Raw genomic sequence first — 14,541 nt, 5'->3', positions numbered from 1 at the left:
ATAATTTGTATAATCTCGGTAAAAAATCATTAGAAGATGCTACATACCAAATATCAAAGCCCTAGGCCAAGTGGTTTTGGACATGAAAAAGTTTTTCCGTGAGTAAGTCTATATAAACAATTTGACCTCCAGAGCGGGACCACATTTGACCATAGGAAGATATTTTGAATAATATTGTAAGAAGACAACTTGATGATGCTACATTCCAAATATAACAGGTCTATGACCTGTGGTCTTGGACAAGAAGATTTTTAAAGTTTTTCCTTTCGGTTGCTATGGCAACCAGAGTTCTGTATGGAATTCAATTCTTCGAACGATTTTTAAAAATAACCACCCAGGGAACATCCCTGGGAAGTGTTATCACAATTGACCTGGTGGTTTAGGAGGAGATGTTGTTTGAAGGAAAAGTGGACAGACGGACGACGTACGGACGAACGCCGGACGGTGAGGGATCACAATAGCTCATCCCGAGCACTTTGTGCTAAGCTGAGCTAAAATGTAAAGAATTACATAGTATCATAGCATACATTGTAATATTATCAATATAAAAGGTATATATAAACACCTGAATGAAAATAAGTTATGTATTTCAGACCTAAGCTAATATAGGGTCAAAAACTAACACGGGATAAGTTCAGCAAACCTTACCAAAATGTCTAAATATTGCAAGAATTATTGCTATAGGTAAAATTGTTTTACCTTGTATCAAATCAGTCAGTGAAAATGAGACGCTTAGGAGGCGAAAATAGAAAGTAAATTAGCCAGTACAGGCAGGCTGCTACAAAACCCATTTATGTCTTTTTTACCAAAAATGTTACTAAACTACTTGAGTAACTATATGAAATATTTTTAAATGAAGGTTTAAAATTATGCAGGACAGAAATAGTTCTAAATGCCTAACAGGGCATCATAGGAGACAAAAATACCTGTGTTAATATGATAATAGTAATCAGATAAAAACGAAGAAATTCAATGGGCACAAAATTGAGACTATTGATTCATATATACAATTATGGTAGTACAGATTGTCCCATGTCAGGGCATTCAAGTTTATGCGTATGCATACAGTAAATGTCGTTTTTCGCACTGTTTCTATACTGCATTAATCAGTTTTGAAAATAATTGACAACCGACTGAAACAAGCCAGCTTTTCCTTTTTTCTTGTTCTGGTTGTTTTTTCCATTCTTTTGTGATGTTGACACCTGTGCAGTGAATATTTTCGTGTTCGTAAAGCTTGTGGTAAATCTTTCAACATCTTCACCTATAGTCGCCCTTCTTCGACACTGCTGCAGAGAGGAAATTCGAGCTTGGAAGCCAGTTCGTTTCTCCATTCTCTCGGTCTCTATTAGCAGATCAATATGTTCAACTACACTAAGGGGATCTGGCCGTAGTGCTATCTCTCTTAAGATATTATTGCACAGATTAATTCTCGCCATTAGATCCAAGATTTCATGCTCAAGAGCAAGCAACTCTTCCTGCATTCTTTCGACTACTTTTTGCCGGGTCATTTTTTCATCTTGGGCACGACGATATTTTTCAAGCTTTTCTGTGTATGTCTTCTGTTTTTTAACGGTGACGTAATCGAAAATGTATGGCGTGTTTCTATGAATGTTCCAAAAACATTTCATTTGACACTGAGTGCAATAGCCTTCGTCATCCATTGCTGCGCAACCTCTTTTATCTTCGTCATTTGGTATCATACAATTTTTATGGCATGTTGCGTGACACGTTAGACAGTTTGTAACATGCTGTCCTACTGGTAAATCTATTTGTTTCTGTTCAGTTTCCGAAACAGTATATTCAAAATCACTGTTTTCCTCTATTTGTGTTTTGTTTTCTTCCAATACATTTATCTCAATACGTATCTCTTCTACTTTATGAAGACCAGAGTCTAATTTGGGAAGAAGATTGTCCATACTTAACTCTATAAGTTCCCTTTGCTTCAGAACATCTTTTGTCTGCTTTAAGCTTTTAGTGTCCAGTGTTATAAGTTTCTCGAAAAATTTTCTAAAGCTTTGACATCCCATATCCCAGAACATGGCAGAAAACGTAGATGCGTTTTTATCTGCGTTCTCTGCGAAGAGGCCAGAGTTATTAAATGGAAAGTACTGTTGGTGTGGCAAATTGGCTTCCTTTAAAGCCGAAAGTACTGGTGGTCGTTTACCGTCTGCAAATGTCACAAGCATGCAAAAATTATCCGCTATATCTTGTCCGAAAAGTGACATGATTGCGCTGAAAATGTACATTTGTGTTGGGGTTAACCTTGCATCGGGTGCTTTTATAAGAAAGCAAACGGCATCAATGAAAACAATACCAGTATCTCCTTCGTTGGAAAACAGTTTACGTATTTGTTCAATTATTTCCTTGTCCCTTTCGATTCCACGTGTATCTCCAAACCCTGGTGTATCTATTATGTTCAAAGTGTAATCTAGACGACTACCTCTCAACGGATTAATAGTATAGCAGGTTATCCACTGTGTCTGTGAAACAGCCTGAAAGGTAACACAACTGCACTTGATAACTTAGAAACATAAGAATATTATTGCAAAATAATCAGAAACTGTTTTCAAAAACAAATGCTTTGATTTACTGATTTAAGGTAATTATCCTATGAAGTTTGAAAGCCGTAGGCCTAGGCGTTTTCCAATTATTTACTAAAAATACTTTTGAGCTTAAATGTCGCTGTCACGTTGACTTACTGACCTCAAAATGATGATAATTCACGGGCAATCATTCTATGAATTTTGAAAGACTTTAGTTCTCAAGTTATTGATAAGAACCAATTCCAGTAGTAATAGGTCTAACCATTACCATGACCTGCTAACAAAATGTACAGGTCATAGACAAGCATACCATAAAGAACTTGAACTGTCACAGGAGTGACTTATACCCCCACAATACGGTCTTGACACAGAAGAATGGTGCCCGCCCGCTTAGCTCAGTAGGGAGAGCGTTGGTCTACAGTTCGCGGGGTCGCGAGTTCGATCCCTGGGCTGGGCGTATGTTCTCCGTGACGATTTGATAAAAGACATTGTGTCTGAAATCATTCGTCCTCCACTTCTGATAATTCATGTGGGTAAGTTGGCAGTTATTTGCGTAGAACAGGTTAGTACTGGTACAGAATCCAGGAACACTGGTTATGTGAACTGCCCGCCGTTACATGACTGAAATACTGTTGAAAAACGGCGTTAAACCCAAAACCAACCAATAAACAAACAGAAGAATGGCAACCATAATAAATTTTAAAAATACATAGAATAATATAAAACGTAAAAAAAACTTTTTACTTAAAAAAAAATTACTGGACTTTGGAGTACTTTATCCTGGGCTTCGCGGCACATATAAGTAATACTAGTACATGTGCCCAGGATGAGGGATGAGGTAAATATAAAAATCTCTAACATTAGAGATACACTAAAAATGAATACAAAAAAGACCTTACCGACAACAGAAAATGTATTTACTTTTTACAAAGGACTAATAATAAAAAAGTTAGAAAAAGACCTAAAATATTGAAATCTAAAAATAGAATTTCTTGGAATTTAAGGGGAAGTAACTCAGTATAAAAGTTAACAAGAGTGCCAGAATGTCACAATATACGCCCGTCACAGCAAATTTCTTTACTCTAGCTGCTGTATTGCAAATGAATTTTAATTTTGTGGTTGTTTAGTAATCATTGTAAGTCTTTTGTTTTCCACAAAAAAAATAAATTCCTTACCAGGTAGAGAGACCTTAAAATACACCTAAAATTTGAAAGTAACATCTATGTTGTACCACAGAAAAGTGGTCTTGGTTTTTCCCTATGGTCAATTATAAAAAAGTTACAATATAAGTTATTTATAGTAACAACTAAGGGAAGTTAATCTTAAAAAAAAAAAAAAAAAAAAAAAAATCCCCAAAAAAATTGTAAGTCCACACAAAAATCTTTACCAGGTAGAGATTGGCCAAAATACACCTCACAATTAGATGTAGCATGCATGTTGTACTACAGAAAAGTGGTCTCGATTTTTTCCCTACGACTAGTAATGAAGAAGTTACAATATAAGCTATTTATATTAACAACAAAGGGAAGTAATTCTAAAGAAAGGAACTGTGCATGACACTTCCTCTCATGATGATGTACAAATGTATAATTGTGCCAAGTTACATCAAAATCCCTCCATGCATGAAGAAGAAATGCTTCGGACAAAGTCATTCTTGTATCTGACCTTTGGCCTCTAAATGTGACCTTGACCTTAGACCTAGGGACCTGGTTCTTGCGCATGACACTTCGTCTCGTGGTGGTGAACATTTGTGCCAAGTTATATCAAAATCCCTCTATGCATAAAGAAGAAATGCTCCGGACAAGGTTTTCATTCTTGTATCCTTTGACCTCTAAGTGTGACCTTGACCTTAGACCTAGGGACCTGGTTCTTGCGCATGACACTCCGCCTCATGGTGGTGAACATTTATGACAAGTTATATCAAAATCCCTCTATGCATGAAGAAAGAATGCTCCGGACAAAGTTTTCATTCTTGTATTCTTGACCTCTAAGTGTGACCTTGACCTTAGACCTAGGGACCTGGTTCTTGCGCATGACACTCCGCCTCATAATGGTGAACATTTGTGACAAGTTATATCAAAATCCCTCTATGCATGAAGAAGAAATGATCCGGACAAAGTTTTCATTCTTGTATCATTTGACCTCTGTGACCTTGACCTTAGACCTAGGGACCTGGTTCTTGCGCATGACACACCGTTTCATGATGGTGAACAACTGTGCCAAGTTTCATCAAAATCCCTCCATGCATGTAGAAGATATGCTCCGGACAAAGTCATTCTTGAATTTGACCTTTAACCTCTAAGTGTGACCTTGACCTAAGACCTAGGGACCTGGTTCTTGCGCATGACACTCTGTCTCATGATGGTGAACAACTGTGCCAAGTTTCATCAAAATCCCTCCGTGAATGTAGAAGATATGCTCCGGACAAAGTCTGTGGACGCCGCCCGCCCGCCCGTCCGCCCATCCGCCCGCCAGGGGCGTTCCCATAATACGTCCCGTTTTTCAAACGGGCGTATAAAAAGGTTACTTCCCTTTGGCCCTTTGGCTCTAAGCGAATCAGAATGATATATATAGTGAAAATGCATCAAAATTAACCTTAAATTCTAAGTAAAAGGGGGCATAATTCATGAACAAAATTGGTGTCAAAGTAATGCACCTTGTGTCACATGATGTGAGTGATAAGGTTGAACATCTATTTTAAGTTTGAATCAAATCCATTTAGTAATAATTGAGATATAGTGAAAATGCATCAAAATTAACCTTAAATTCTAAGTGAAAGGGGGCATAATTCATGAAAAATTAGTTTCAAAGATATGCACCTTGTGTCACATGATGTGGGTGATAAGGTGGAAAATCTATTTTAAGTTTGAATCAAATCCATCTAGTTATAACTCAGATATAGTGAAAATGCATCAACATTAACCTTAAATTCAATGTAAAAGGGGACATAATTCATGGAAAATTAGTGTCAGATTTATGCACCTTCTGTCACATGATGTGGGTGATAAGGTGGAACATCTATTTTAAGTTTGAATCAAATCCATTTAGTAACAAGTCAAATGGTTTATCGCGGCCAGAAATTTGTACAAACCGGACAGAAGTTGCGAAATTGTCATTTGTGCAGGAAAGAAGCGTTTACCATAATGTCCAGTACTGGACAGGTATAGTGACCATGCACGGACACAGCCAATTTTCTCAGAGGGGGTCCGATCCCCTGCCCCCCCCCCCCGCCTGGAAATTTTGAAATTTAGCACTTCATTTTTTGCATTCTGGGACAGTTTTATGGACTAACCTGTTAAATTTGGGAAAGTGATAAAATCAAGCTTTCTTGAAGGTAAAATTCTTAGTTTCTTTTAGATAAAAATGTTCCGAATGTAAATCGGGTGAAGTAGGCGCTCTATGTATAGAGTTAGATTATGCGTCTAGATTGATTAAACTGGGCGAGTCTACTTACTTATTACTTGAGGATGAAAAAAAACGTGTTTTTTAAATGTTGCTCTTAAACAAGGGTGGCGGTTGAACTACAAAAAGTACAACAACAGTTAATTCACAACAAATCGTACGGTATGTTTTATAATCAGTAGAAGCTAGTCGTATTTACGCTTATGAGACCTGTTTTACCCACAAGTAAAGAATTCACAGGTCCATCATGAAATATTTTCCCCAGCGCGCATATACTTGTCCTATTCAATATGATCGCGGCCTCATCGGCCGCGATCAATAACTGAGATAATAGATTTCGGGACGGGACGCGACGCGACGCGACAAAACTGACTCATATATAGCTCCCCCTAAACATGTGTGATGGGGGTATAATTACAGGTATAAGCGTTCAACTGTTTTAAATTTGGTGAAAATTTGAGCCGCAAGGTTACTAAACCTTGACCAACTGATACCCTAAACAGCGGGGGTCATCTACCTACCACATGCTATCACCCTATTAAGTCTCAAGGTAGAGTTCCTTCAATTATGAATCAGAAATCGGTCGTTGTCAAATCATTTGTCTGTACCATATGAAGCCAAATATTTATAATATTCCGTTGACAGGGTGAACAACACGAAAGTCTGTCTTGTTTTCACAATAAAGTTCGGCTACACCGATATTTGAAAGCTACTTTTGTATAATTGACTTCCTGATAAGAAGTTAGTAAAATAAAGTTTAAAAGCAATAATACCTGGTTTACATCTCTATTCATTTCCTCTTTCTCCAGATCAACAAGAGTAAGTCTATAAGGGTCACTCCAATTAACTCCAAGTATATAGTTTATCATTCCGTCGACTAATGTACTCTTTCCCGCTCCTGTGGCTCCAACAAGCATAATTGTCCTTTCTTTTGAGTTAGTCTTTTTATCCTCACCTGTTGTGAAACGGAAATCATACAGTTTTAGACTTACGAAATACTTAATGCCTTTTTAAATCAAAGCCCTGACTCAACCCCTATTTAGATATAAGGATTGAATGTCTTACCTCTTTGACGACCAGGTCAGGGCAAGGACGCGCACGCAAGCACATACACACACAAGCAATGACACGCGCGCGCGCACATACACACACATACACATACATACACACAGAGACAAAAGAAACAGATAGGTGTTTGCGTGTATATATGTATGCATATGTACGTGTGTGTGTGTGTGTGTGGGGGGGGGGGGGGGGGGGGGTGTACGTGTGTTCGATTTTTTTCAACAAGTTTTCAGTCATATAAACGACGGTGTCTACTTGAAGTGAGAACAATGCCCAACTATTTATTGCTGCCTCACTGGAATATCACGCCTTAGACACCTGACATGAAACCCTACCTAGTCACAGTATACTGCCACTGGGCTGACCAGTCCTAGCACTATTCTCTTAATGCTGAGCGCAAAGCGAGGAAAATACTAGTTCCACTTTTTACGTCTTTGGTATGACGTGGCCGAGGATCGAACCCACGAACTCCCGCACTCGAAGCGAGCGCTCTAACATGATCACAACAGATAGATAAAAACTTAAATATTATATAGTATCTATATAACTAATACTGCTATTATCTGGTAAAATAAGGCTACAAATGCGCTGCTCGCGCAATCCAAGCGCGCAGTACTTTACCTTATGCAATACTTGAATATAAAATGTAAAACTTACTATGGTATAATCATACCATGAAATATCTGACAAATAATGACTGGCTTAGAATAAATCTATCAAAATAAATTCGCACGGGAAAGTGTAAAATGATAAAAACAATTAAAGATTCAGATAATACTAATCAGGTGTTCTTTGACCTTTGACTTAAATGTTGAAATTTCTGTTGCATCCCTTATAGTTTGTGGCGAGCTGTTCCATAGATTACAACCATTATATGACAAAATAAATTTTACAAAAAAATAACACTTTTGGAATAGCAAAACGGTTTAGATACCGTACCAGGGCTCTTCGATTTTTATAAATGTAATGCACCGGCAACTAGTAAAATGTAAACAATGGATCGGTGTCTAAGAAACATTGGAAAGAATGAATGACAGTCAATCTTAGTCATAATACTGACTAGACAGCAAATACTAATGACTTCACGTGAAACAGAAATGTGTATTTTGAAATCGATTGAAATCCTCTCGAAACTTTTAAAGTTATTGCTTGAATTTGAACAAAGATTGATGTCTTTGCCGTTCGCCTGCTGCTAAAGGGCAATTATAAAAGAATCAGTGTACGTTATATTTCACTGGTACTTAGTCTATCCGTTAGTAAGTTCATACTCTGAAAATCGCGTCAGAGAAATCTGGACAATTTTGACAGATTAAAAATGTTGGCAAAATTAGATAACATTTTTTCTTTACACGAAAATTGCCGTTAGCTGTCAAAGTCGATACGCCGATAATCCGGAGTATTCCGAACACGTAACTGTTACAAAATTATTCCCGTTCACGTAATGTTGTCGGGTAGAGAATAAGTTTGCACTTATTAGATATAGATACTGCTATTATAGCGGAGTGGTAGAGCGTCTGCCTTGCGTGTGAGAGGTCCTGGGATCGAGTCCCGGTCAGGACTTAAGCTTTTGCATTCTGTTACAGCATGTAGTCGAAGGTTATTTGAAAGTACTAGATGTTCTACATTTTAGCGAACAGAATAATGGATCATTGTTTAGCAATCCAGATCACAGTTGGTTGTAAAATGGAATACGCCCAAAGAACAAAGTTCAATATATAATTTGATGTTTCTACTCTACATATCCACATTGAATTGCATTTCCTTGATCACAAAAGTTTCTTTAATATGCTCGTAACTATACACTTCTGGCTAAAATATAGTAAAAATGCATTTTTGAGAAATATATGGATGTTTGCCTGCATTTCAAAATTTTTTAACATCATACCTATGTTTTGAAAAAAGGTACTATCTTTACCAAAACAATTACTGTATGTTGTTCAAAACTGTATAAACTTTTACACTAAATCTTGTGGGGTTTTATGATCTGCACTAATATGTATTAAATGCTCTCCTATTGTAGGCAGGAGCAACTCCTGTTTTAACTCTTTAGTAAAACTATAGCTGCATAATCGAAATAGCACTGTATGAGGGACACTATAAGGAGTTTCTTTATATTTACATACAAATTTACTAGTTTTACTAATACGTAAATTTAGCTTACCGATGGTCAGTTTTCTTGTTTTGCCCTTTACGTCTCGTGCTGTTTTGTTTTCTTGCAGAGGAACTTTCTTCAAAGGCATTTCTACATCAATTCTCTCAACATTGTACATAAAATCCATCAGTCGAGCAGCGGCAGACTGTATAGTTTCGACATAGACGCTGGCATCACTATATGGCCCTTCTTTTTCGTCACATACCATACGAACTTGGAAAACATATTTTGCATTTGACTTCAAATTGCTCAGTGTAATCGAGGCTTGTGAAGTAACATCAGGATGGAGAGTCCATTTAGCATCGGGACCTGCTTCTTTATAGCGTAGTTGATAACTGCTGTCTTTTATGTGTTGTTTTGGGTGTTCCCATGCGAGACAAACAGAATCTACTTTGATATGACCAACTACACAAGGCACGCCGGGTTTCTGTAAAAAATCAAAAGCTTTGATCTGGGATGTATATATTACCATAAGCATACTCACCATTAAAGGCCGTATACAACCCGCGCATTTGCTTTCGAAAAGGCAAAGTTTAACTTGATGAGATTTAGTGTGTTACATTTAATTTAATAAACGTGTAGGCAAACACTTACCATATCTTCTTCATAACTCTTGCTATCAAGTTTCTGATCTGCTGATTTGTCTTTCTTTTTCGTCCTGAAATACAGATAATAGCATAATCGTTTTTTTGTTAGATGGCTGATATCAATCTAAACAGCTCAACCAACCATGCAAAGTGATTTGAAAAAGATGAAGTATTATAAATTCAACTGGACATTAATTGGTTTCTATGATAATTTTAATATTTAATACTTAAGGAACGGTAACTTCTGTCAGTCCATCCGATAGAAATTCAAAGATATCAAACTTTTCAGGAGCAATATTTTATGTGTTAGAATAATTGAATATTATCGTTTCATATCCATATGGTGTAAGTAGTACTTTCAGCTCATTATAATTGTATTGCAACACTTCTTACCTTTTGTATTCATCCGCTAGTGTGTTTGGTATATCAAGTACTTTATGATCTCGAGTTGTTTGATCCTGTCTGTGTATACGGGCACACACAATACACAAATTTAGAGAACATGCTCTACAGTACATGTCTGCCATATTCCGTTTTCCTGTTTTATAACAGGACCGGCAGTATTTTCCGTCGTTTTCAATGGAACAAACGATGATGTGCTCTTTTGTAGCTTTCTGTTTTGAATGGACAAAGAAACAGTCATAGCACTGGACTTCATCACAATCAATACAAAGGTGGGACGCTGTTTTGTCACCGTATCCATTTTCTTTGCATGGCTCGCATGTCCCTCTCTCAGGAAGACCAACATGGATTAAAACGGAATGTGCTTTTGTGGCCTTCTGTCGTTTGTGTGCACTAGAACATGCATCACAGTATAGCTCTTCGCATTCTTTACAACTAGCTAATGCTGGATGCTTGGTATCGAGACTGCTACAAGTGTCACACATAAACAACGATCCTCTCGTTTCCGGAGGGCCCATTTCATGCGCTTTTGTCGCCTTTTGGGAGCGATGGATCTTTGTACAATCAAAGCAATACGACTCTTCACATGCGATGCAATAGGAAGAAGAAAGTATGAAAAGGTTGCTATCTTTACATAGGTCGCAATATCGGACATTACCAGGATAATCAGTAGCTTTTGTCTCTTTCGTATTTTCCAAGTATTGATATGTTGCTTCACTTTTTATCTTAAAATCAGAAGATAAAGAACTTTCTGTTGCCGTTGAGCATGCTCCAAGACCGTCATTGTTTTGTTCTTCTCTGATTTGAATATTCTCCATACCTTCCATTATTGCTATTCCTGGTAAGTGCGGGTCATCTTCGGCAATATCGACATATCTCCTTGTCATCTGAACGTCCAATTGATCATGATTTTTGCATTCATGGAAAATGTCGTTATCTTCACTTACAACTGATTGCGTATCTGCTTCATCAGGACAGGAATCACTTTCAAACTCATGCGTGGAATCTTTAAAAGTAGCTATATATTCATTTTCTTCCATCTGAATCTACCTAAAATGAAAAAAATAAACTAATTATGCTGGTTAGAATGGATAAACTAGCTTGGAAAACTTTGCTAAATATATATTTTATTCATACAAAAATAAATACCATAATTCTATAGACTAATTAGCAATGGACCTATTGAGCAAAAGTATGTATAATTTGGAAGGGGTTGCAATCGTCCGAAAATAAGGAAACAAAATGAAATTCAGCCTAGTAACTATAAACAATACTCGTATGTATACATTATTAAGAAAAAGTAACAACTAGTTTTATGCAATCTTATTCATTCGCATTACTGTCTCTAGAGTATGAAAAACAGTAATGTCATGTATATCTTATTTATTAACTCGAAATTTCCAGATACTGACTCAAACATTCGAGTTACTAAGTCGAAATTCCGAGATACTAACTATCATAGTATATGTAGATGTATAGAACCTGGCTAAAATTATATACCTTTGTAGCCCTCAAGTATCCCTAGATAGTCATATAAGATGACTGGAGGATGGGCGCTCTACAAAACAAGAGGGTCGTTGACCTTAAAGCGCTCTACCTGAGTAAAAGGATCCAAGTGTGTTTGTATAACATAATGGTACAAGTACAGTTTTTTTGTTAGCCTATATTATAATATTATTATACATGTCACAAACATTTTTAACCATGCTAAATACCAAAGATTTTTAAAGTCTGATAGCTGAAAACCTATTTTTAACCAAAAAGGACCATATGTTTAATGAACCGTAACCACTGGAACAACTTTGAAGGAGGGCTACCAAGAGATCATTCGTGTAAAGTTTCATCAAAACCCATTGATAGGTTTGGGGGGGGGGGGGGGAATAACATTTTTGAGTATTATATATTTTAATATGTTTCCTTCTTACTTAAAGACCATACTGATGATTATATCCAAAAACTCACTAGAATTCAGCATTTGGCCGTTGAAATATTCAAATCCATCTGCTACAAGGGTCTTGCATCCTAATAAAGACTCATATTTAAAATACCTTTTTTCCAAGTTTTGTTGACATTATATAACTTAAACCTAAAGTAATTGACAACCATAACTTTCAGTGTTGAAATCCCGTTAGATTTCAGGATATGGCATGCACAAATTGCACGTGGGAGGACCCCCGTACCCCCTCATACAGAAATAATACCACATTTTTTTTCCACCAAATAAGACCATTTTATTAAGAATAGCTCTCAAATATATAGACAAAAGATGTTATAACAATATTAATAATTTTAACTCTTTATGACAAAATGTTCATTTAAAATACAATTTTTTTTAGTGAAACACTAATCTTGTGAAACTTCAGTTAATGACAGAAACTTTCTCTTAAAACTCAGCAGAATGCAGGATGTAGAGTTTAAAATAACAAAAATATTGCACGATGGGATTCCCCCTCGAGTAGTCCCCCACCCTCCTACACCTAGTTTACGTACATATATGTAATACTGTGTATATACTATCTGAGTCAGGAGTTCATCCAATGCACCATTGTTTATAAACACTGCAAGCATACATTTTTTAAAGCCTAAAATTCAGCTCTCAGATCATTTTTTTTAAATCTGCTCACAACGCTCGCAAATCTGGTATCAGTAGTATTATGTTATGCTGAAGTCCAGGAGAGAGTAGAAAACAGACCCACTGTCTTCTAGTTATACAAGATATTTTGCTTCTGCTCTCTCCATTAGACTGCTTGTACTTTGTATTAGGTTTAGACCGTCATCATCTTTCTTTTACTGAAAAGCAATTATTATTCAAATATATTGGTGACCTTTTTCACATATTTTTGATTGCAATTTCATAATTTCATCATATAAGCCACTCAGGTCCAAAGGCCATGGTATGCTCATGGTGCTGACAGGTATAATTATTATATCAAAAACATTTCAAATGTAGGGAAAGTATATCTTCAAATATACATTTAAATGCATCAGAGCTGTTCTACAGTTCGTTTTTTTGCGTGAGAGCATGCACCTCGAATCCCCCCCCCCCCCCCCCCCCCCTCGCCCCTATCATGTCCCGATCAACATCCAGTTTGGGCTGGCTTTGCTCCTTGCTGCTCATGAATCTTTTAGGTATGATACGCCGATAACCCTGAGTACTCCGAACACGTTATTGTTAAAAAATTATTCCAGTTTAGGTAATGTTGTCGGGTAGAGAATAAGGGCAATCTGACTAAAGTACATTTCCTATTACGCTATGCTTAGGATCTGAAGACGAGCTATTGATAGCCTCGTTCTGACAACCCTTCCGCTAGCCAACCCGAATGCTTACTTACAACATTTTGTAAGAATAAAAATCTATATACAGCCTGGGTTTTTCATATTTACAGTTCTTATGACGTAAAGTGTCAGATAGCCGGTTAGCGAGGGGTCCCAGGTTCGAGGCCCGGTCTGACTGCACAGTTTTCTTACTCTTTGACTTTCGAACAAGTCGTCTGATTGGTTCAAATAAAAATAAATTTGCGAAAATAAAAATAGCAATACTGTAAAATTCAAAATAATATATACAGAAGACGAATGTGAATGGGTCATTCTCGGATCTTCGTTTAGAAGATCAAGTACTTTAGTCAGATTGAGAATAAGGGTGCACTTACATTGACTAGCTATAGATACTGATATTATAGCGAAGTGGTAGCGTGTGAGAGGTCCTGGGATCGAGTCCCGGTCAGAACATACGTTTATGCATTCTGTTACAGCATGTATTCGAAGGCTATCTTACTGTTCCAGATGTTCTATAATTTTAGCGAACAGTATAATGGATCACTGTTCAGCAATCCAGATCACTGTTGAATGTAAAATGTAATTCACCAAAAAAAAAGAAAAACCCGATAATTATATCCGTTGATTTTTCTGCTCTACATGTCCAAGAAGAGTTACATTTCCTTGATCACAAAATATTCTTCAACATGAAATAGTAAATTTTTTTTTGAAAAATATATGGACGTTTGCCTGCATTTCAAAGCTTTTTAACAACATAACTTGTTTCGAAAAATGTAGGTACTATCTCTAGAGTGTTAACAAGCTTTTTCTTTGATTTGACCAGGTGACCTAGTTTTTGACCCCAAATGACCCAGTTTAAATCTCGACCTAGAGATCATCAAGATAAACATTCTGTGAAATGAAACCTCTGAATGGCTGGAAGTGCGACAATAGAACATTTTGCCCCTTTCAGGGCAGTAACTCTAGAACCTATGATGGAATCTAGCCGGTTTTCGAAAGGAACTGAGATCTTATTGTGAATTAAGTTGAATGTAGGTGTTGTTAAAACCGAATGTAAAGTGTCACTTTTATCGCGTTTACAAGGTAAAAAGTAACAAATTTTGGCTCTTTCAGG

At 36.8% G+C, this 14,541-nt stretch overlaps 1 protein-coding gene across 1 annotated transcript; it reads right to left on the bottom strand.

Moving 5' to 3' along the window:
- Positions 1-592: 592 nt before the first annotated feature.
- Positions 593-11,195, bottom strand: LOC128552210 (uncharacterized). Its single transcript, XM_053533237.1, has 5 exons — positions 10,143-11,195; positions 9,757-9,820; positions 9,172-9,589; positions 6,719-6,900; positions 593-2,492 (listed from the first exon to the last, which is right to left on the bottom strand). The coding sequence occupies exons 1-5, from the start codon at positions 11,189-11,191 to the stop codon at positions 1,107-1,109; spliced, it is 3,099 nt and encodes a 1,032-aa protein (XP_053389212.1). The 5' UTR covers positions 11,192-11,195; the 3' UTR covers positions 593-1,106.
- Between the last annotated feature and the right edge of the window lie 3,346 nt (positions 11,196-14,541).

This window comes from Mercenaria mercenaria, unplaced genomic scaffold, assembly GCF_021730395.1.
Source record: "Mercenaria mercenaria strain notata unplaced genomic scaffold, MADL_Memer_1 contig_2158, whole genome shotgun sequence".
Lineage (NCBI taxonomy): Eukaryota > Metazoa > Mollusca > Bivalvia > Venerida > Veneridae > Mercenaria > Mercenaria mercenaria.
Note: the sequence above shows the minus strand (reverse complement) of the source record. Positions and strands in the feature narration are given on the sequence as shown.

What these genes read in the sequence shown, in the direction of transcription:
- LOC128552210 (XM_053533237.1), bottom strand. Translation starts at nt 11,191, where the DNA reads ATGGAAGAAAATGAATATATAGCTACTTTTAAAGATTCCACGCATGAG. An exon ending in CTAGCGGATGAATACAAAAG is followed by an intron (nt 9,821 to 10,142) that starts GTAAGAAGTGTT and finishes TCTGTATTTCAG; the next exon opens with GACGAAAAAGAAAGACAAAT. An exon ending in TGAATAGAGATGTAAACCAG is followed by an intron (nt 2,493 to 6,718) that starts GTATTATTGCTT and finishes GTTACCTTTCAG; the next exon opens with GCTGTTTCACAGACACAGTG.